Source organism: Eubalaena glacialis, chromosome 10 (genome assembly GCF_028564815.1).
Source record: "Eubalaena glacialis isolate mEubGla1 chromosome 10, mEubGla1.1.hap2.+ XY, whole genome shotgun sequence".
Classification (NCBI taxonomy): Eukaryota; Metazoa; Chordata; class Mammalia; order Artiodactyla; family Balaenidae; genus Eubalaena; species Eubalaena glacialis.
The window spans coordinates 111,538,430-111,561,185 of NC_083725.1; the positions used below are offsets into that span (position 1 = coordinate 111,538,430).

The window sequence follows — 22,756 nt, forward strand, 5'->3', positions numbered from 1 at the left end:
CGGCTCCCAGCGGGCCTCCCGGGCACCCGGCCACCGCGCCGCCCCCTCCACGCCATGGAGCCCGAGCTGGCGGCCCGGGAGCAGAGCCGGCCGCGGAGGCGAAGCCGCCGGGCCTCGGGACTCAGCGCGGGCGGCGCCGCAGAGCCTTCGGCCGATACCCCCGGGCCGGGGCCAGACGGCAGAAAAGAAAACGAAGAGCAAAAGATGATGATGTCATAAGCCTTAGCAGCCTTGATCTGAAGAAAAAGTTTGCTGACCCCTGCTCTAGAGTTGAGTAAATTCAGAGGAAGTGTTCATGGGAGCAGTATTCCCTGAGTTATTGAATGTTCATATCAGTTTGTTTGCAGCCTTTATACTTGAAGGAGCCAAGCAATAAAAGAGTTCGACCTCTAGCTCGGGTCACATCCTTGGCAAATTTAATCTCTCCTGTAAGAAATGGAGCCGTCAGACGATTTGGCCAAACCATACAGTCATTTACCCTTCGTGGTGACAACAGATCCCCCGCTTCTGCCCAGAAGTTATCCAGCAGATCGACAGTCCCGGCGCCCGCCAAAAGGAGAAGCAGTGCCCTGTGGTCAGAGATGTTAGACGTCAGCATGAAGCAGTCTTTAACCTCCAGAGAGATCAAACGTCAGGAGGCAATATATGAAATGTCCCGAGGTGAACAGGATTTAATTGAGGATCTCAAGCTTGCAAGAAAGGCCTACCATGACCCCAGGTTAAAGTTGTCTATTATGTCAGAAGAGGAACTCACACAGATATTTGGTGATTTGGACGCTTATATACCCCTGCATGAAGATTTGTTGGCAAGAATAGGAGAAGCAACCAAGCCTGGTGGAACAGTAGAGCAGATTGGTCACATTCTTGTGAACTGGTTGCCAGGCTTGAATGCCTACAAAGACTACTGCAGTAACCAGCTGGCAGCCAAAGCTCTTCTTGATCAAAAGAAACAGGATCCAAGAGTCCAAGACTTTCTCCAGCGATGTCTTGAGTCTCCCTTCAGTCGAAAACTAGATCTTTGGAGCTTCCTAGATATTCCTCGAAGCCGCCTCGTTAAATACCCTTTACTGTTGAAAGAAATTCTTAGACACACTCCAAAAGACCACTCTGATGTTCAGCTTCTGGAGGAAGCTATATTGATAATACAAGGAGTTCTCTCTGATATCAACTTGAAGAAAGGTGAATCGGAATGCCAGTATTACATTGACAAGCTGGAGTATGTGGATGAAAAGCAGAAGGACCCTAGAATTGAAGCAAGCAAAGTATTGCTTTGCCATGGGGAACTGAAAAATAAAAATGGACATAAACTCTACATTTTCCTGTTTCAAGACATCTTGGTTTTGACTCGGCCTGTTACACGAAACGAGCGTCACTCCTACCAGGTTTACCGGCAGCCAATCCCAATCCAGGAGCTGGTCTTGGAAGACCTGCAGGATGGAGACGTGAGGATGGGAGGGTCCTTTCGAGGGGCTTTCAGCAATTCAGATAAAGCTAAAAATATCTTTCGAGTTCGCTTCCAAGACCCCGCTCCAGGCCAGTCCCACACTCTACAAGCCAATGATGTGTTCCCCAAGCAGCAGTGGTTCAATTGTATCCGAGCTGCCATGGCCCCTTCCCGGCAGGCCACCGGCCCCTCCGAGCTGCAGGGCTTGCCGGAGCCCCACGAGGAGTACGGAGAGAACTGCCCCCCTGCCAGCAATGCCAGGGCCCAGAGATGGGCGTCCACGGCATCCAGCGTGACTCAGGTGGAAGTTGATGGAGACGCTTCCGAAAGTGGCACCCCAGTGCACACAGCAGACGATGCTAAGGGCATGAAAGCGCCCCGAGCCCAGGCTGGCCTCCGAAAAGCCAGGGACAAAGCCCAGGTCGGTGGCAAGCGGAAAGAGACACTGGTGTAAAGGAAGCTCTGTGGTAACCAGGGGAGAGACTTTATTTATAACTGTGTACAGTTGTTCTTTCTTGTAATGTGAGTATGGGAGCGTTGCAGGGTTACTTAATACCAGTCTTCACATTTTCTGTTTTTGGTTGGGTTTTGGTGGTTGTTTTTTATTTTTTTATTTTTTTTAATGGCAGCTAAAGATATATATACAGATTACTGTTAAACTGCAGTCTTTTTTTTTTCCTCAGATCATCTAGAACATGTAAGTCTGGTATTTTAATCAAATGAAATACTTATGAAATGGGTTTTCTCTTCATTCTGCATTCATCATGACTTTTTAATACCAATTGTGATATTTATAATATTGGCCAAAGCTTAAAATTTTGCAAATACCAGGATTTTACCAGTGTTTATTTGATAAACTTTGCATGCAGAATTTGAAATTTTAACATCAGCATCTAAGATCTACTTGGAATATATGTTTGTAATATTTCAGAATTTATGTTGAAACATAAGTTTCTTGGAAAAACAAAACTTAATAGGTTTTCCATTTTACCAACTGGAATGCTTTTTATTAGTTTGTTTTTCACTGCACAGTCCTCATTTTTCATTGATTTAACCTGCCAATTATTTAATTTTTTCATTGTAAAGTAGTTTTTAGTATTTGCTTTTATTTTTTTACTTTGATGCCTTTTCAAATTGGCATGTCTTTAAAGTGTTTTTCTTCCTTGATTAAAAATGTGTGTGTGTGTGTGTGTGTGTGTGTGTGTGTGTATTTTTAAATCATATTAACTTTACCAAGTGAAATCAAGCCATACTGTTTTTGAGCCAGTTAAGAAAATTGCAATTTTTAAAGTGTAGTATTTCAGGGTTAGAACATACATGAAATGACTCAGTATATTCTGGACTACTGAAAGAAAACCACCTTAAGGATTTCATGGAAAGTTAATATTGTCTGAAAAGCAAGAGGGAAGGCAGTTGGCTGGTAATAAGTATTAAAAAAAAAAAAAAAGAGGGAAAAAGAGTGTAGTTTTGTCTTAAAGTAAAAAATGTCTGGTTGTGTCAGACATTTATGAAAGATAGTAAAAGCTAAACTTGAGAGTGTGTAGTAAGTTGTAGAAGGCTTGAGGGAAGTGAACTGTATTTGCCTTGGTTTACAGTACTTGCAAATAATGGGTTTGAAAAGAAAATGTGTTGAAAATTTGACCGTATGAGATCAGTTTTGGCAGATGTATTCATAAGAGACTGGTGAATCTTTTACTATGAAATGTTTCTGTTCAAATGAGATCGTAGTCTTTAAGGCGAGGGGGGGGCTAAAAGCCCTGTGTCATGGCAGATTTGTAATGGTGATCAGCTCAAGTAAATGTTGACTATTATGTGAACTATATTTGGCCAGTGGAAATGAAAATTGAAAAAGACTGTAAATAGTTAAATCCAAATGATTTCTCTGTATAAATGAATTATACAATTAAAAAAAAAAAGTCACACACATAATAAACACCCTTAAAAAAAAAAACAAAAAACTTACTTATTAGAAATCAGAGCAGTGGAATTATTTTAAAATGTAGTATCATATGGTAGTTCTATTTTTAGTTTTTTGAGGAACCTCCATATTGTTTTCCACAGTGGCCGCACCAATTTACATTCCCACCAACAGTCTACGAGGGTTTCCTTTTCTCCACATCCTTGCTTACATTTGTTATTTGTGCTCTTTTTGATGATAGCCATTCTGGTCAGTGTGAGGTGATATCTCATTGTAGTTTTGATTTGCATTTTCCCTGAGATACAGCAATTCCACTCCTGGGTGTATTTCCAAAGAAAATGAAAACACTAACTCAAAAAGATATATGTGCCACAGTGTTCTTAGCAGTATTATTTACAATAGCCAAGATATGGAAGCAACCTAAGTGTCCATCAATAGATGAATGGATAAAGAAGATGTGGCATATTTCCACAGGAAATTTCCTAGAAACAATGATACCACCTCATTAGCAGTGATGCATCTAGTGCCCAGCTTTTGTTTTCTAAATATTATTTCACTTTTAGCCAAAGTTTATTGGAGAAATGTCTGATTATGAAGAAATGTCTCTGCCAAATTTGGGATAAAGAATAATAATGATAAAGGATTATAATGCATTGAATTAAAAAAAACTCTGTAAGTCCATAATGGTACATGCAAAACAAAATGATATGATGGCTATAGCTAAGGGAAAACTCTTCCTTACAGAGGAACATTGATACATGTTGATGATTTTCATTTACATGTGAAAAATCAGTTTTCCAGCCACCATTGTGATAATTGATTCTGGGAAAGATCATCAATGGATTCTAAAAATATTGGGTGCAAGTTTGGGGGAAACAGTTATACACACAACTTCAGAGAGTCACCTCCTAATTATTTATTAATTACAAAAGGTAAAACATATTTTTACAATGCAGAAATTGGGTAGAAATTGGTACCTTAAACAAAGGCTCAAACTTAACATCCATTAGTATAATGGGACAAACTTACATCATGGACCTTCTGTTACATAAGCTGCGTTAAGAAGGAGAACCAATATAGTTTTCTTGCAAAAAAGTGTTTAACCTGTATGTAATCATAAGGAAACAATCAGCCAGATCCAAACTGAATACATTCTGCAAAATAGCCCTTAGGGAAACAGATTAAAGGAGACTAAAGAGAAATGGCAACTAACTGCACTGTTTGATGCTTGATTGGATCTTGGCTAGAAAAAAACTATAAAGGACAGTGGAAAGTTGGGGAAATGTGAGTATGGAATGCATATTAGACAGTAGTATCAATATTTAATTTCTTGACTGTAATAATTATGTTGTGTTATGTAGCTGAGTATCCTTGTTCTTGGGAGATTCAGGCTCAAGTATTTAAGAATGAATGTCATGGTATCTGCACCATACTTGCAAATGTTCAGAAGAATTATATATGTGAATATACAAAATCATACACACAGGATATAAGAGAACAAATACAGCAAAATATTAACAATTGGTGAATCTAAGTAAATGGTATATTGGTATTCATTGTAAATGCTTTCAACTTTTCTGCAGGTTTGAAACTTGAAAAAAAATGGTGGGGGAAGTGTTAACAGCACAGAGGCCCTCATCTCCTCAAAAAAGCAGGTTAATCACCACCCTACCAAATAAAATCTGAATTCACTGCCAAATAAGCAGGCTGTGAGTTCATTCAAGGAGTTACCAGAAAGGTTACTAGGCATAGTCACATTTGTCGGTCTTCATTTACATAACAAAACCAAGATAGGCTTCTTAGAAAACAATCTCATTTGGAACAAATCAAACAAACTTGGCACATGTGCAGACATGAGAGTGATTGGTAGCAGTGAATGACATCACAAAAGTTTAGGAAAATGGGTACATACAACTGATGCTTTGAAACAAATGGGAAAGTAATTATTCTATAAATTGTTTAATATAAATAAAAGTGGATATACAGACACCTGTGTTATTGAATATGCCCACAGATGCCTCCATAGATGCAGAGAAGACTTGGTTCTTTGGACATTGTTTACCTGCACTTTTCATTTAATCAGAACCTGCGATCTCCAGTAATAGAATGATTAGGAGAAAATACAGCACTCTCCAGGAAAGAACCATTCAAACTGCACTAAGTGATGTGTCAGCTGCGTGTGGCAAGTCTATTGCATTTTCCTGTTTACTTAATGGACCTTACTCTGCATCAGAGGAGATGAGGCCCTCTGTGCTGTTAGCAAACGTTCCTCCTTATTTCTTTGATTTGGTCTGCATGGGGTCTATTACCAGGTATGAATAAGAGAGAATACAGAAGAGCAGTTGTGATTTAAGTGGTATGATGGCCTTTTAAAAAATCGTGTAAGTAGTTCCCTTTATGGCTTTCCGAAATGGGCTTTACCCTGATTGTAAACTGGTAGCTAGTTCTACGTGTTTCCAATCAGATTGATGGTTTTATCATTGTGTGGATGCCATCTTGACCTTCCCTTCTGACCACCTAACATGCTGATCCCAATATATTATTTTCATATTTTATGAACAAGTCAGAGGCATCTTAAATTTTGGTAGATTCTCTTTTGTCATCATCTTTCTCCTAATACTTAGTCCCATGCTTGTCATACGATGTATGTTACTGAATTTAACCAAACTAGGAATTAGTTGCTTAGGTGGGAGAGATTTCTGGGCTTCAGGACTGAGAAGACATTGGCTTTCTTAACTCTGGTTATGGTGATTGAAGGTTGGAACAAATAGTAAAGGGAATGAACAGCTGCGTTTGATTGGATTCTGATGACTTTGCCTCCATGCACACTCAGGCTCTGTACAGATTGCGATTTCTCTGCCATTTATTTGCCGAATTTCTTCGAGTGAGACACTTGAGGTTTCTGTGCCTAAGCTGAACCAACTGCTAACATCCCTCTCTCACAGGGATACAGTGAGGCTGGAATAAGATAATTCATTTAAAGCATTTGAACAGTGCCAGTCTACTGAACACCCTCCAAAGTAAGTTGTTTTCACAATTATTTTTATCGATTTAAGAAGGAACCTTAGTTTGCTCCAGTATGCCAACCTTCTACTATTGGAGTTAATATTGATTAATATCACCATTGGTGCATTTTCTCCACCTGGGTTGGCCAAAAAGTTTGTTTGGGTTTTTCCGTAAGCCTAACGAACTTTTTGGCCAACTCGATAGAATGTTTTAATTCTGCAAAGAAGAACATCAGTGAATGTGTTCAAGATGCCTTTTTTCCCCCCTAGGAATCTATAGAGAGATTGCACCTTTGACATCGCTAAAACCAGTGCTATAGCATCATTCCCCAGGCTTTCACATCATCTTGACTGATTACAACTGAAAGCTAAGGACTTCCTCCTTCTGATAATCCTCAGAGCTGCATAACTGTGGATACACTTGAACAAATCTTAAATCATGTGTGCTCATTTTCCATAAGCAAATTTAGCTGCTCCAGAGGGTGAGTCAATATATCAATAATATGCTCCCAACCTTATCTGTCATATTTGTGTTTATTTGATATTTTTCTCCTATTCAGGTTTTAACTGCTCTATTATATGCCTCCTCCCCCTGGCCCCTAATACATAGACCAGCTTCTTTACTATTACTCTATGAGACCTAACACCAAGTCCTAGGTGATTCCTTTCTCTTCTCTTTCCTTCCTCACAATTAGTCCAAATGCCAGTAGATAGGTTTGAGCAAGGTAGGCCTCTGTGCCAGGGGTTTGAAGTAACTTTTGTGACCCCACATTGGGGGTTGAAGCTCCACTGGTATTAGGATAGTGTTCACACAAGGGTATAGGTGAAGGGGCTTGGTTCAGGGTTTTAAAACTCAAGCCACTTCCTAGTTGAGTGAGAAGGACATTTGCTTGGAGGAGCAACATAACCTTGGGTTTCAGAGCACTGGTGGGGTGTGAAGAGGTTATCCACGTGGGGAGGGATGGTCACAGCATGGGGGCAGCGTTGGGGCCCGAGTGAGGGGAGTATGGTTTATACATGGTGGGGATGGGGGGTGAGAGTAGATTGTTTCATACAGAGATTTTGATCTGAAAATTTCATTTATTTTTTTTTGGCGGGGGGTTTGTTAAAACTATCTTTATTGCCTAAAATGTTTTTGTCTTTTTTTGAAATAAAAATATCTTTTCACAAATATTACATGACCACATCCTTATTGTAAAACATGCAAACAATGAAGAAATATACAGAACAAAATATAAAAATCACTTTTTTTTTATGGAAGTATAGTTGATTTACAGTGTTGTGTTAGTTTCTGGTGTACAGCAAAGTGGTTCAGTTATACATGTATGTACATATTCTTTTTCATATTCTCTCCCCTTATGAATTATTATAAGACATTGAATCTAGTTTCCTATACTCTACAGTAGGACCTTGTTGTTTATCTATATAATATATAGTAGTTTGTATCTGCTAATCCCAAACTCCTAATTTATCCCTCCCCCAAACCCCCTTTCCCCTTTGGTACCCATAAATTTGTTTTCTTTTTTTTTTATAGGTCATTTTTTCCTTTATTATAATCCATTCAAGACAGCCCACACATTTTCAATTAATAATACCAGAATCACAAGACAGGAGGTAACATTGTTTATATAGCAACTGGGCTGGGAATAAGCTAACACAACATTGAAAATCAACTATACTTCAACTTTAAAAAGTTTTTAATTAAAAAAAAATAAAAGGAATGACAAAATGCAATGCAAACTTCAAGGTGAGCTTTGGAATTACATGATTTTGCCAAGAATTGATGTGCCAAGCTTGTTAGTATTCCCAGCCCACTTGCTACGTGACTTTGTTTTCTGTGTCTGCGAGTCCGTTTCTGTTTCGTAAAGGAGTTCATTTGTGTCATGTTTTAGGTTCCACATGTAAGTGATAACATATGGTAAAAAATTACTCTTTACCTTCAAATCCCTCTTTTTTTCTCCCCTAGATAAAATTCTCTCAACAGTTTGGTGTGACTTCTACAAATGCATCTATCTATCTATCTATCTATCTATCTATCTATCTATCTATCTATCTATCTATCTACACACATTCAAACATTCTGAAAAGCTCATTTATTAAAGATAATGGAAGCCAGACTTCTCACTATTAGAGAAGAGAATTAAAAATGTAGAAAAAAACCTGAAATGAACCATATAGGTTTGAATTCAAATTGGAGATTTGAATTTGAACTCACGGTTTTCAAGTTATAGAAACAGATATAGAAATGATGTAAATCCAAGCATGCACATACCTTGCTCCTTCATCTGCTGTGTATTTCTCAGTCTTCTTATTTTGTTTAACTTACTGTGTTTGGGGTCTCCTTTTCACAGGCTGCAGGTTCGTAGTTCCTGTTGTTTTTGGTGTCTGCCCCCAGTGGGTGAGGTTGGTTCAGTGGGTTGTGTAGGCTTCCTGGTGGAGGGGACTCGTGCCTGTGTTCTGGTGCGTGGGGCTGGATCTTGTCTTTCTGGTGGGCAGGACCGCGTCCGGTGGCGTGTTTTGGGGTGTCTGTGAATTTAGTATGATTTTAGGCAGCCTCTCTGCTAATGAGTGGGGCTGTGTTCCTATCTTGCTAGTTGTTTGGCATGGGGCAACCAGCGCTGGAGTCTGCTGGCCGTTGGGTGGAGCTGGGTCTTAGCGTTGAGATGGAGATCTCTGGGAGAACTCTCGCCGATTGATATTACGTGGAGCCGGGAGGTCTCTGGTGGTCCAATGTCCTGAACTCGCACCAGAGGCTCAGGCCTGACACCCGGCCAGACCACCAAGACCCTGTCAGCCACACGGCATAAGAAGTTCTTTATAAGATCCCCAAAGATGATTTCCCCTAGTCCTGTGATAACTTCAGAGCCACCTCCTGTTGCTACTGCGTGGAGCTCGAGTGTTGTGCGCATCGGCTTCAAACGCCAGAGACGCCAATCATCCCCACCTGAGCAGGTGTCTCCCTAAGCATGCAGATAAACATACGTCTGTTTTTGTAGTTTTATCCACAGACAGGCCATGGGAGTAGTGACCCTCCATAACAATGATCACATCTAGCACCCACAGCTCAGTTCCTAAATACCATGTTCTACTTAAACCAGGGCTCCATGGAGTAACAGCCAACACCAGGGCTGGGGCAGGAGAAGTACAAGTTAAACCGGGAACAACTTTTGGTGCCAAAAATTGGGAAAGTGCTCAAAGAATGCTGCAGAAATGTCAAAATTATATAGGCACTATTTCAAGGGGCTCCTCCTGGTCAAATCTGAAATAATTTGAGCATAAATATAAATAATGATAGTAATGAGTTATAATCTACATAATAAAATAGGAAATCACCAGTGTATACTAATATAAGCAAGTAAGTTGAAAGATTAATGAGGAACAGGATATTTACAGTTTCAGAGTATCTCCCCATAAAATATAAATCAATTACAAAGTGAGAAAGAGGCACTTTACAGTGAAGAAGCCTGGAAGACAGTACCTTAATCAAGTGACCAAATTTGCATCATCAGTGATGGGAAAAATTGAAGCTGAGCACCACTTGATAGGATGCAATAAGAACCGGACACCACTGCTGTGATAATCCTGCAAACCTAATGATGAAGAAATATCAAACACAAATTGAGTGCAATGTCCAACATACAAATGTCGAGGTCATGAAAAGTCAAGGAAAGATTGAAGAAATGCTGGAGAATAAAGAGATATGACAGCTACATGCACCACAACATGTGAGTCCGAACTGGATTTTATTTTATTATTATTTTTTGCTATAAAGGCCATTAATGAGACAATTGGGGAAATTTGAAAGAGGTGTGAGGATTAGGGCCAGTAATACGTTAATATTAAGTTTTTGATTTTGATGATACTCAAACTTTTGGTGTCAGGACCTCTGACACCAAATAGTCTTTAAGATATTGAGAATTCCAGGGCTTCCCTGGTGGCGCAGTGGTTAAGAATCCGCCTGCTAATGCAGGGAACACGGGTTCGAGCCCTGGTCCGGGAAGATCCTACGTGCCGCGGAGCAACTAAGCCCATGCGTCACAACTGCTGAGCCTGCGCTCTAGAGCCCGCGAGCCACAACTACTGAAGCCCGCGCGCCTAGAGCCCGTGCTCTGCAACAAGAGAAGCCACCCAATGAGAATCCCATGCACCGCAATGAAGAGTAGCCCCTGCTCGCCGCAACTAGAGAAAAGCCCGCACACAGCAACAAAGACCCAACACAGCCAAAAAAAAATTTAAAAATAAATAAATTCATTTAAAAAAAAAGATATTGAGAATTCCAAAGAAATTTGTTTATGTGGGTTTACTCTATGCAAATTACCATATTAAAAATTAAAGTAAAATTTAAAAATCTTTATTAAATAATTTAAATAGCTGCAATAAACCTGTCATGTGTTAACATAAGTAATAAGCATTTTATAAAAAATAATTATTTTCCCAAAAAATGGAAGAGTAACATTGTTTTACATGTTTGCAAGTCTCCAGTCCAGTTTAATAGAAGACCGCTAGATTCTCATAGGTCCTTCTACATTAAGCCTTTGTGATATGTTACTTTGGTTAAAGTATGTGAAAAAAACTTTGCCTCACACAAATATGTATTTGGAAAAGGGAGGAGTATTTTAATACTCTTCAGATAATTGTGGCTATTGTTTGATACCACTAATTCTCTACAAAAGGTAGTTCTTCAAGGTTAGTTGCAGTGTGGAAACAGAAAATATATCAATGAACATTTCATACTCAGTTATATTAAAATCCATTGATCTCTCTTGTATTTTGAATGAAACGTTTACACATGCATGCTTGTATCACAGTATGCATTGGTTATTTGGAAAATATTGGTTCACTCAGTTATGCAGAACTTCCAAATGTTAACATGTTTCATTATGCAATACAAAAAAAAAAAAAAAAAATCACAGTTGCACTCTGAATGTGGGGAATGCAAGTTTTCTAAAATTCTAAATTTTGCTTGTAAACTTGAATTTTATTACTGGATACAAAAACTGTCAGTTGTTTTCTTTGAAGTGCCAGCCAATATTTCATTCCGTTTCTAAAAATATCTGTCAAAAACCCAAGTGCAAATAGTCAATGTTTGTCTGACAGTCGTTCTTGCAGGTAAATATGATGTTCTATGCAAAAAGGTTGTGTTCAGCTCACAAATCAAACAATAAATTGCATAATCTCCATGCTTTGATACACAGCAGAAGTGCTTCATTCATACTTTCCATTTTATCATGCAGAATATTAAAAAGACATGTACTCAAGAGTCAATCAACATTTAATAAAATGAATAATTTTTACTGCTTTGATTCTTAAGTGAAACTGGCTTCTACTGTGAGTGTGTGGTGGTGAAGGATACAATGATGACTAACAGCTTGGTGGCACTGCCTTTCTTGCTTAGGCAGCGGTGTTGACCCCCATTGTTTTTATACACCTGTGCAAAGGTCAACATGGTGAAAAGGGCATATTACGTCTTAGCATTATTATGAAAATAGTTTTGATCCTGTGGGCCCACAGCATCCAAGGACAACATACTGAGAATCATTGCAGTGGGAGAATGTCCTTATTTGCAGGAAATATACTCTAAAATATTTAGGAATGAGGGAGTATCATATTAGCAAATTATTCCCAAAATGTTCAGGAAAAAATAAGTTATGTATATTTGCAACATTTCTCTAAGTTAGAAATTGCTTAAAAATAAGATTTATATATTATCTCTGCCTTATCTCTATCCATTTTACATTAAAGTTATATTGAAATTCCATTATCCTTTCACAACAAAATTTGGAATTAAAATTGGAATTTCAGAAAAATGGACTTTGTTCATTCTGTGGCTTTGAGTAGTCCCAGGAACATTGCATAAAACCCTGGAATTAACTGTGCTCAAGTTTGAGGAAAATAGTCATGTGTTATATGTTTTTTTGGTACACTATTAATTTTGGCTAGACTGTTTACCTTTATCTCTTTTAATATTCAAAACAAACTTATAAGGTAGGTAGTATCATTATCTCCTTTTTACAGAGTATGAACGTGAGCCTTAACTTGTTTAACTTTCCCAAATTTACATAAACTGAGAGTGGAGAAATTAGTCTATGATTCTAATTAAGCTCTTAACTAGTAGACACAGGTGCCTTTAGAAAAAAATATTAGATGCCTATATTGGAATGATTTGAAAGATAAATGTAAAGTTTATGAATTTTAGATGAAAGAAATGTTAATAGCATCAGGAGAAAGTTTTTAAAAAAAAGAAAATGAAAGACAAAATAATAATGTGGACTTATCTTTGTCTTTCTTCAGCTCTCTTTTGTCTTTGTAGTTGTTGACTGGGTTCTCCAGGCCTTCCAGATGCAGGAACTGTGTGAGTCCCGGCTCTGGGGTTTCACTCACCATTAGAGGACGTGATGTTGGAAACGAAAGTCCTTTTTGTGACATGTAGGGAAGCCCTGTGCACGTGCTTATTTGAAAGCAGATTGTAACATTGAAAATATAATTCAGATGTCACTAAAAACAATGATAGGCCTTCAACTCAGATTCTTTGAAGTTTATTTACTGTGAGCCTTGATTTCCAAGTTCACTTTAAAACTAAAAATGTCACGATTGACATTTTAGAAAAGACAAGAAAAACCTTTAGCTGGAACTTTTATTCCAACTATTAAAATGAATTTATGTTTATTATATATAAAATTATATATACATATGTATATAAAACATGAGGACAAATATATATATATATATATATATTTACCCTTATGATATTGTGTGTGTGTATATCTTGTGTTATAAGCAAATAATTTTAAGGCTTAACCCGACTAGAGCAACTAGAACAATTTATGGAAGAATTAACAGAGATGAATTTGTGGATTTTCTTGAGGTCAAGAAAGACGGTTTTTCTTTAGGTCTCTGTCTCAGGGATGAAAGTCACTTTATCATCTCTGCTGCTGATTCTTCCACAGCCAAACCCATAGAAATTAAGAAATAATAGTCTTTTGATTTCAAATATGTATGATTTAGGTTATTCAGCATATTAGATGACACCTGAAAATTACCTAGTGAAAACAGTTTTCTATGCTTTAGCTTTTTTTGGAAGTGTGTGCCTTGCCAGCTTCTCAGATGATTTTAACAGGCCTCAGGCACACACAGTTATCAATTAGCACTTTTCACCTGATGGGCCCCTTTGAGCATCAGGGTTTGGGTAATCAAGAGAGTCTCAGCTTTTAGTTGGTTGACACTGTGGAAAACACCCCATGGGTGATCTAACTAAGTAGCAAAATGAAGGCAGCTGAGCATGGGATGCCATATAAAATCACTTAAGCTGTTACCACTTCCTATTTCCCAAGAAGTCCTGTGCTGGGGGTCTGCTCACATGGAGGTCTCAATGGCTTTAGAAATCTTGATTCTCCTTGCTGCCTTGATTTGGCCTTGCGCTGAGAACATCAACGGTAAATGAATTAGAGAATGCTTCCTTGGAGGGTTACTCAGAATGACTGCTTTCCGTCTTTCCAAGCAGGCGCTCTACTCCCTATAGAGATCTGATCTTACCATTCGCTAGAAGAGAAATACTTTCAGGCCAACTGGACTTGAGTCTTTATATTGAGGACACATTTTAACTTTCTGCCTAAATGTCTGAGATGTTTCTTTCTTCTATGTTATGATCTTCTATCTGAATCCTCATTTGCAGAGATTCTTCAGAAACAGTCCTCGGCTGTATGTTTTAGGCTGCCCTTTTGAACTCACTGCCAATTACCAGTACTTGGTGGTATTGTAAGATATTTGATTGTATCTTTACTGACCTTCCTGCTTCCAGACCCTTCGTATTTCCCCTTGATGGTGATACTGCTCTTTTGTTCTTTTTAAAATTCTATCTGACCTTCACTCGTGTTAAATTCATCAGCAGTTCTGCAAAGCCAATAGGATAAAGCTAAATCAGTGTCTGGTCTGTCTGTAAATTGATTCAAATATCTTTTCTATTATACCTGGAGTATTCTCCATATTTTTGTGTTATCCAGATGCTTCCCAGCTTCAAGGCCAGACTAAATTTCAACTACTCTAAGGCAGCATTTCAATATTACTTTTTGTGTTCTCTAAGTTTTTTTTAAAAGTCACTTGGATGTTCCTGTTTCCTTCTGCTTGAAGTGGGGTCTTTTTTGGGGAAATGATATGTGAATTTCTTACCCATTTGGCCTATAAGCCCTTTCTGAACAAGGACCACATTTAGTTTCTGATCTTTCCATTTTACCTAAGATGAATCTTTCAGAATGCCTAGGTTACTGCAGCTCACCCTGTGGCAGTTAATTATTGGCATATCAGTAATTTCAATCATTTAGTTCCATACATGTGGAGAAAGGGCAGTGACCTGTGAGTCGGAGAAGAATTCCAGTTATCTGGGAGGGGTGAGTAGGGTGTTCAGGCCTGGCTATGGTACATGATGCTTGGGTGCAAGGAAGATTCTACTTCAGTTAGTGTATGCACAGCTATGCATGTTACTCAGGCTTTTTCTCAAACAATTTCTCAGCTACTTGAGACACAAGCTCAGAATGTCAAACTGAAACTTGACCCTAAAACTAGTATGAAAAAAAAGTAGTGAAGCCAGAAGCATGGACTTCCTGTATGTCCATATCCACTTACCCTTTTGAATCTAAATCCAATTGTTGGAACCTTTTTTCATTTAGGAAGGATTTCCCTGGTAATCTTATCTAGCTGATGTTAGAACAATATTTCGAACACGTGGAGAGAGGTGATTTGGAGGTTACAATCACTGATGTAGAATACCTGCCTTCTCCAAAGCCTACTTTTTTCTTAAACATCTCCCTATATTTTCTTACTTTCTTGATTTATCCTTAAAAACCAAGAACTTCCAGGCTCAAATGGTGCTGGAGGTATCTCGCTCATTAATCGTAGAAATATTTCTTCATGCTGGGAAGATTCAGATTTTCCATAGTGTTTAAGAGAATCCTGGATGTCCTCCAAGGCCTACTTGGTCTCTATGACTGGTTTGGGAACTTTCCTCGTCAAGATTTGAATGACTAGCTATTTTCGTTGTGTGATCTTATTTTATTACTTTGCAATGGATATGTAAATGAGCACTGTCACATAGAAAAGAAGATAGTAAATGACAATTAGCCCCCCTGACACATGACTAGCTTACTTAGAGTCATGTTAGGCTTATCTGTGAGAAGTATGAGATACTAAAATATTGATGGCAGATGGTCATTTTTTAAAAGTTTTATTTTTTTATAATTTTAAAATGTTACACTCCATTTATAGTTATTACAAAATGTTGGCTATATTCCCCATATTGTACAATACATCCTTGTAGCCTATCTTACACCCAATAGTTTGTACCTTCCACTTGCTCACCCCTATATGCCCCCCTCCCCACTAGTAACCACTAACTTGTTCTCTATATCTGTGGGTCTGTTTCTTTTTTGTTATACTCACTAGTTCATTGTATTTTTTAGCTTCCACATAAGTGACATCATACAGTATTTGTCTTTCTCTGTCTGACTTATCTCACTTAGCATAGTGCCCTCCAAGTCCATCCATGTTGCCGCAAATGGCAAGATTTCATTCTTTTTTCTGGCTGAGTGGTGTTCTATTGTATATATATATATATATATACCGCATCTTCTATAACCATTCATCTGCTGCTGGATGCTTAGGTTGCTTCCATATCTTGGCAATTGTAAACAATGCTACCGTGAACATTGAGGTGCATGTAGCTTTTCATATTCGTGTCTTTGTTTTTTTCAGCTACATATATCAGATGGTCATTTTTAAAGACACTTGTTTATTTCTTCCAATGACCACCTGTTGTCAATTCCTAAACTAAGATTCATCTACAGGGAAAGAATTTAATGAGTTCTTGCTGTGGAAAAATTATCTGATTCTTAGCATTTCTATAGTTACCATAGAGGAAGAGTTTACTAAGTAAATCTGTGAAGAGTATACGGTTGAGGTCAATTACGATTATGATTTGTGTCTTACAGCACATGTACCAATAATTAATTTTTAGATGATATATAAACTCCAATTATAATGTTTGGCACATAATGTATTATCAAGATTGGCATCAGTGACAAGTTATCTAAATTGCATTAGGAAGAAAATCTTGCCTCCTAATAATTTTTCTGACCACATACTCATTCACCAGATATCCTCTAAATGCAGCTGTTAAGTAAGGCTTTAGACTTGGAACCCCTTACCAATTTACTCATCACCTTATATTCTTTCTGTAGGAGATAATAGCTAGTTATCATCATACCTGAGTCAAACTCCTATTGCTGCTTTGCTGTTTCATTTTTTTCTTCTGCCTTTAAAGACATGCTGGTGGGGGACTGGAGGCATTGATCAGACTTTGGCAGTGACTGAATTACTTATTTGTGGAACAAGAGGATACTACCTTTGTTTACATTCTGGGTTTTGTTAGGTTCCAAAGAAAATTGATGTGCAAATGCTTTGGTTGTGGCTGTATTCAGAACATATGTGGTAACTAAGGAGACCAATGAGAGTCTAGGAAATTTGTCTTAAACGTCACCCCAACCCATTGTAGCTTAAGTTCCAGTTACCCGGTAGAATTGCCCCCTGGAGTGAACTTAACCATTTCAGCCCAGTTTACATCTTGGTCTGAGGCTCCAAGTACAATCAGTCTAATTGGCAGAACTTATATTCAAGCTGACTGTAAATCTTCGCTTTTGGTGGCCTTCACTGACTCATGAATATATTGTATTGTAGTCTACCAGTTTCTGTTAAGCTAATAAAGGTGTGTCTGCGGAATTCAAACCCCGTCCGGCCAGCAGCAAGAACTCTGTCTTCCTAAAGGTGGGCTTACCAGTCAGGCTTTCACTCTCCTGCCCTTCCTTTCTTAAAGTAGAAATTCTGCAATTTCTGTTCATCTAGAAGTCCTGCGTGCAGGTACTACTATTGGCAAGGGCTGTGATTCAAATATATATATGTATCTGTGTTCTGTTTCACTGGGAATATAAAGAAAATTAAGAAATAAAATCCATGTTCAAAGTATTTATTCTAGCTTTGATGATAGGTTGTATTACAGTTGCTTATATTAATGTCAAAATAAGAAGATAAGATTTAAACCCTGTTACTCTAGCTTTTGTAAAACACGAGGAGGCTGTATCAGATAAGGTCAAGAGTCATGTTTTGGGTTATGATTCTAATACCTTAATAAATATAGGATATATACTGGATATCTAAGAATAGTCTGTTTGCTTGGAAAAAAAGCTTTTTAAAAGTGTTTATTTCTCATTTGTGTCAATAGATATATAAGGTGTGCATTGTGACTTGCTTCTTTCTCACAATTGTTTTTAGATTTATATGTTTATAGGTATAACTATAATTTATTTTCCATGTTGTATGGAATTTGATTATATAAACGCATTATAATTTCATCATTCTTCTGTTGGTGATTTGGCCTGGAGTATTTTGTTCATTCATTTTTTTTAAACAATATGTTTCACTTACATTTGAACATTTGTTCATTTACATTATTATTGCTAGTATACTTGTAATTTATTCATTTAAATTTTATTTATTTTTGGCTGCGTTGGGTCTTCATTGCTGTGCGCAGGCCCTCTCTAGCTGCAGCGAGCGGGGGCTACTTTTCGTTGCGGTGCACGGGCTTCTCATTGCTGTGGCTTCTCTTGTCGCGGAGCACGGGCTCTAGGCACGCGGGCTTCAGTTGTTGTGGCTCGCGGGCTCTAGAGCACAGGCTCAGTAGTTGTGGCGCACGGGCTTAGTTGCTCCGCGGCATGTGGGATCCTCCTGGACCAGGGCTCGAACCTGTGTCCCCTGCATTGGCAGGCGGATTCTTAACCACTGTGCCATCAAGGAAGTCCTATACTTTGTAATTTATTGCAACCATCTTACTGCTTTTGTCTTTTTTGGTTTGTTTTTTGTTGTTTTGTCTTTTTACCTTTTCCTTTTTTGCCTCCATGTTGTTTGAAATTTGCTTATTTTTGTCCTTCATTCTATTTTGTTCTTCTCCAATTTGGAAGTTTTACCATCTAGTTTATTAGGTTCCACCCCCCCCCAACCCCGACTACTTATCATGCATCTTTAAATACTAAAGCTAATAAATCTTTACTTTCCTTCTGAACAATAGAAGGACCTATGAAATTTAACTCTGATCTTCCCCTGAGAACCTCTGGTTAATGATTGTCTAGCACACTAAGTCAGAATCCAGTACACTTTTACTTCATTTCCAAAGGGAAAATGACTCAATTAGAAATAGTGATTATTATGACTTACTGAAGATCTCAATGTAGAGGATAAAATGGGTTTTACATTAAAATTTTCATAAAACTTCCAACCCAGACAGTAGATTTTCTCTCTTCAGACTATTTCCTCTTGTGGCTATGATTATTTCTGGTCTGGTTGCTCTAGATATGGATTCTACCATACCAACCTTCCTCCTTTTCCCTCTTTGAAAAGTATTACAGAGAATACATCACTCCTCTTCTAACGTACTGCAGTTTACTTCTGTCCCTTATGTGTAGTCCTAACTATATCATCCTCTTTGGAATCTAATTTCTTTAAGAGGAGGCAGGGGGCTGAAAGATAATGATGTTCTTGTGTATTGAATTTTTTCCCTGTGAAATAACTGAAATTTACTTATTTGAGGCTATAATTATGCAGCTATTTTGGAAAGTAGTGGTAATATGAAAACCCTCTATATGCTGTTCTTTAAGCTGTGACAACCTTTGCCAGAGAAAGGAACATCTTTTATTTATCACAAAGGGCGTAGCTTGATGTTCTTTGAGCTCCCCCTTAAGATAAATACACATCTGACATTTTCTCATATGATTCTTTCTGCAGTGAAAATAAGTTGTTCTATGGACTGGCTGATGGTCTCTGTAAGCCCATGTGCGTACAGCAGCAATTTGTATATATTTGCGGATGAATTATATCTGGGATCGGGTTGCCCTGTGACTCGGATACAAACATATGCCTATGATTTTATATACCCTGTGCATGACTGTGGGATCAGGACAAAGGTAAGAATAATGATTATCTGTTAAAAAAACAAAACCAAAAAACAAACCTAGATATTTTTTCACAATTTTATGCCTGGTGCTAAAATTATTGTCCTGGTTTTTTTTGTTGTTTAAGAACAAATTTTGCTTCTAGTTAGAGTAATTTATGGATAGACGACAATACAGTTCTGTACTTGGTCACTGAATATTGAGTCCTCTTTGTGCATAAGACTTAAAGCACGGATTTCCAGACTGGTTAGTGAACTGATTTGAAGTTGTCTTTAGGCTTCTATTGTATTTCACTAAAGCTCAGGAGATAATTTTAAATTCCATTCAATGCTCCTAATGTGAGAGGTCACCAATTCTGGGAAGGTATTTCATATTCAACAATAGATCATTTGAATTTATCCATGCTCTTTGAGGATGTGTGTCTCTATGGGGACTAGATTTTTACTGGAATAAAGTCTCTGTCAGTTATTTTGCCAGGCACAAATCTTTAAACTGTGTTGTTATCTTGGGGTGTTATCTTTTCATAGATTCCCAAATTTAAACAATTTATATTCATACTATAAAAGTATTTGGGGTCAATGCCTATTTAAAACTGTCACCTATGAATTAGATGTTGTCTTTATTTTAGAAATGAGGGAGCTAGAACTTCAGAAGGTGCTTTAATAATTTGCCCAGGGATGCACAGCCAGTTGGTGTTAGTTTAGATGCCAAAACAGGAGGATTCCCCTCCAAAGCTTATGTTTTAAACCACTCTGTTATTTGATCTCCAAATCATCTTTCTCAGAAGAACTACTGAAAACCTTTTGTTAATGCATGATAAAGATAGCTCTGAGTAACAGTTTCAGTTTGCCCCTATGTACTGTTAAGATTTTTTTCCAGGTACTTTAAGTTCACTCTTACAGATAATACTCCTCTTCTGTCCCAGTGGGTTGTCAGACCTTTGTATGTACCTGAAAGTGACAGTAGCCATTTCTGAGACCTTGAACGTTTTCTACTTCCTATTCAAATGTGTACATGGCCCCCTTTGTTACTAGAAATATCTTCTACTTAACCTTTGTGCTCTCCTAGGTTGTTTCGGAGGATACTCTCCTTTTTCAAACAGAGGTGTACTTTAACCCTAGGAATATACATTGTGACCATCAGAAAATCCCTTTGGAATGTTCTGCCCCTAGGTGAGTCCAATAGCCATTACTCCTTTTGAATATGTTAGTTTCACCTTTACTTACCATGTGCTTCTGCAGAAGTGTAGATTTCAGAGACTATAACATGACTTGCTCATAAGCATAAGTCCAAATGAACACCAAATTAGCATCGAAAAATATTTTGAGTACTTTTTTATTTTTAATTTTAAACTTTAAAATATTCATTTTAGAATAAAAACATTATACAATCTTGTGTAACTAGGTTATTTTACAGTAACTGAACTTTAAAGCAAATCCTCAGTCACCTTAGTAAGTGGAAGAATCAAACATGATATTATCGTTCAGTGTTTTCTCCTTCGTAATACTCTTTTTCTAATATATTTTATGGTTCAATTCCACGTTAGGAGAGTAAATGACTAAAAAGTTAAGAGAAAACCAATTCTTCATTTTAATACCAGCTCATGGACATACATGAAAGGAAAGGCTTATCAGCCTATCATTAAATGCAGTTTGTTTGCAGTTCTGTGGAACCGAGAGGCTGAATCCCAAAAGGACTCCACATGAACTTGGAGACCAAGTAGAATAGTATATCCTGATACACTTTTACCATGCCACTGAAATATTTACCCTGAGTGTTATAAATCTTAGTGAAAAATCTTAGAAACCACCTGAAAACCACAAGGAAAAATTTTATCCTTGTTTAATATATGGAAATAGCTCACATGAAAAAAGAATTGAGCTCAGAGCAAACGTGCAATATCTTTTAACATCATCAGAGTCCCTTTTTGGGGGGTGAGGGACAATTGGTATTTTTAATTGTTGTAAAATATACATAAGATAAAATTTACCATTTTTAAGGGAATAATTCAGTGGCATTAAGTACAACCACACTGTTGAATACTCTTGATCTTCCCTTTAACTTATTTTAAGGAAAGACCAAGGCTGAGAGATTCAGTGATACTCTGGGGAGTAGCTGACCCCTAAATAGAAATTAACAGTTGATTCTGTGTTCACACACACACACACATACTCACACACTCACACACACATACAGAGATACACACACAGACACACACACATACACACACATACTCACTCACTCACACATACACTTTCATTCCTATATATTGGCCAGTGCTTAGAGTAATGTAAAAAGTTCTAACCTAATCCCCTTGGGCTATTGCTTCTCCATAGGCTACTAGATTAATAGTGATGACTAAGGCATTTCTATTTTGATCATAAAATTATTATATTGTTTGCAGTTATCTTTCTTAAAAATGAAGACTAGGCCAACAAAGGTATATGATTAGGTTTTTGGTGCATGAGCTTTACTGCTGTACACACACACACACACCTCTGTCACCAGTATACTGGGTCACATTAAGCTTTTGACAACTTTTACTGTTCTTAGGATGCATTTGTCTAAGTCTGTTTTACTGGGTGCTTTGGTACTCTACTAAGACAAGTATTACAAATCATCTATTATCCAGAGGGTGCAGGTACCCCTAAATAACCATAATGAAAATGATCATGATGTTAAACAGTGGTAAAAAAAAAAAATAGCTTGGCCCCAAATTTAGATTCAGAAAGACCTGGTACCAAGTATGCCAACCCTATCTGCTTTTTGTTTCTCTTCTCTTTAGGAAATCAGTGTGGCTTACACCAGTTTCTACAGACAATGAAATAAAATTGGATCCCAGTCCCTTTATTACTGATTTTGAGACAACACCAGAAGAGTTAGGATTATTAAATTCTAGTCAAACTGACTCCATACTTAAGGAGAAATTGAAACTTGGAAATTGGGCTCATGAATTTTGTTGGAAAAACAATGGTTTTATACAAAAATAATTGCTATAAACCTTTCCTTAGGTATCCGATCCCTAAAACCCCTAATTCAGTGAAGGTCCTGATTCAGTGAAGGTGAATTTTTAGATACTTTTATTTATTAGGGATATGTCTTATTAATTTAATGTTGACTATCAGATAATCCTATTACCCATTAAATTTTATTTTTAGTTCTGTAGAGTAGATTCAGAAATAGGTCTTCAATGACAACAGGATTTAATTGATATAAACCTCCAATAAATATTTTCTAAATACATTTTTTTGAAGAATAAAAAAATAGAGATAGGTATGAAAATGTGCCAGAGACTAAAATTTAACATACTAACTCCCAGGGAAGCCAAAGTCCTTTTTTTTGTTTGTTTGTTTTGTTTTTGGTTTTTTTGGTTTGTATCTTAAACACAACAACTTACAGC

At 37.5% G+C, this 22,756-nt stretch overlaps 2 protein-coding genes across 2 annotated transcripts; both read left to right on the forward strand.

Annotated features, from left to right (window-relative positions):
- Positions 1-31: 31 nt before the first annotated feature.
- LOC133099652 (neuroepithelial cell-transforming gene 1 protein-like) lies at positions 32-2,146 on the forward strand. The gene is given in 3 exon segments (XM_061203423.1): positions 32-175; positions 178-236; positions 357-2,146. Coding segments are annotated over 3 exon segments (1,722 nt in total). The 5' UTR covers positions 32-54; the 3' UTR covers positions 1,899-2,146.
- An 11,590-nt stretch (positions 2,147-13,736) lies between these two features.
- Positions 13,737-22,346, forward strand: LOC133099956 (oocyte-secreted protein 2-like). The gene is made up of 4 exons (XM_061203781.1): positions 13,737-13,800; positions 19,190-19,368; positions 20,425-20,528; positions 22,142-22,346. The coding sequence occupies exons 1-4, from the start codon at positions 13,737-13,739 to the stop codon at positions 22,344-22,346; spliced, it is 552 nt and encodes a 183-aa protein (XP_061059764.1).
- Positions 22,347-22,756: the final 410 nt, after the last annotated feature.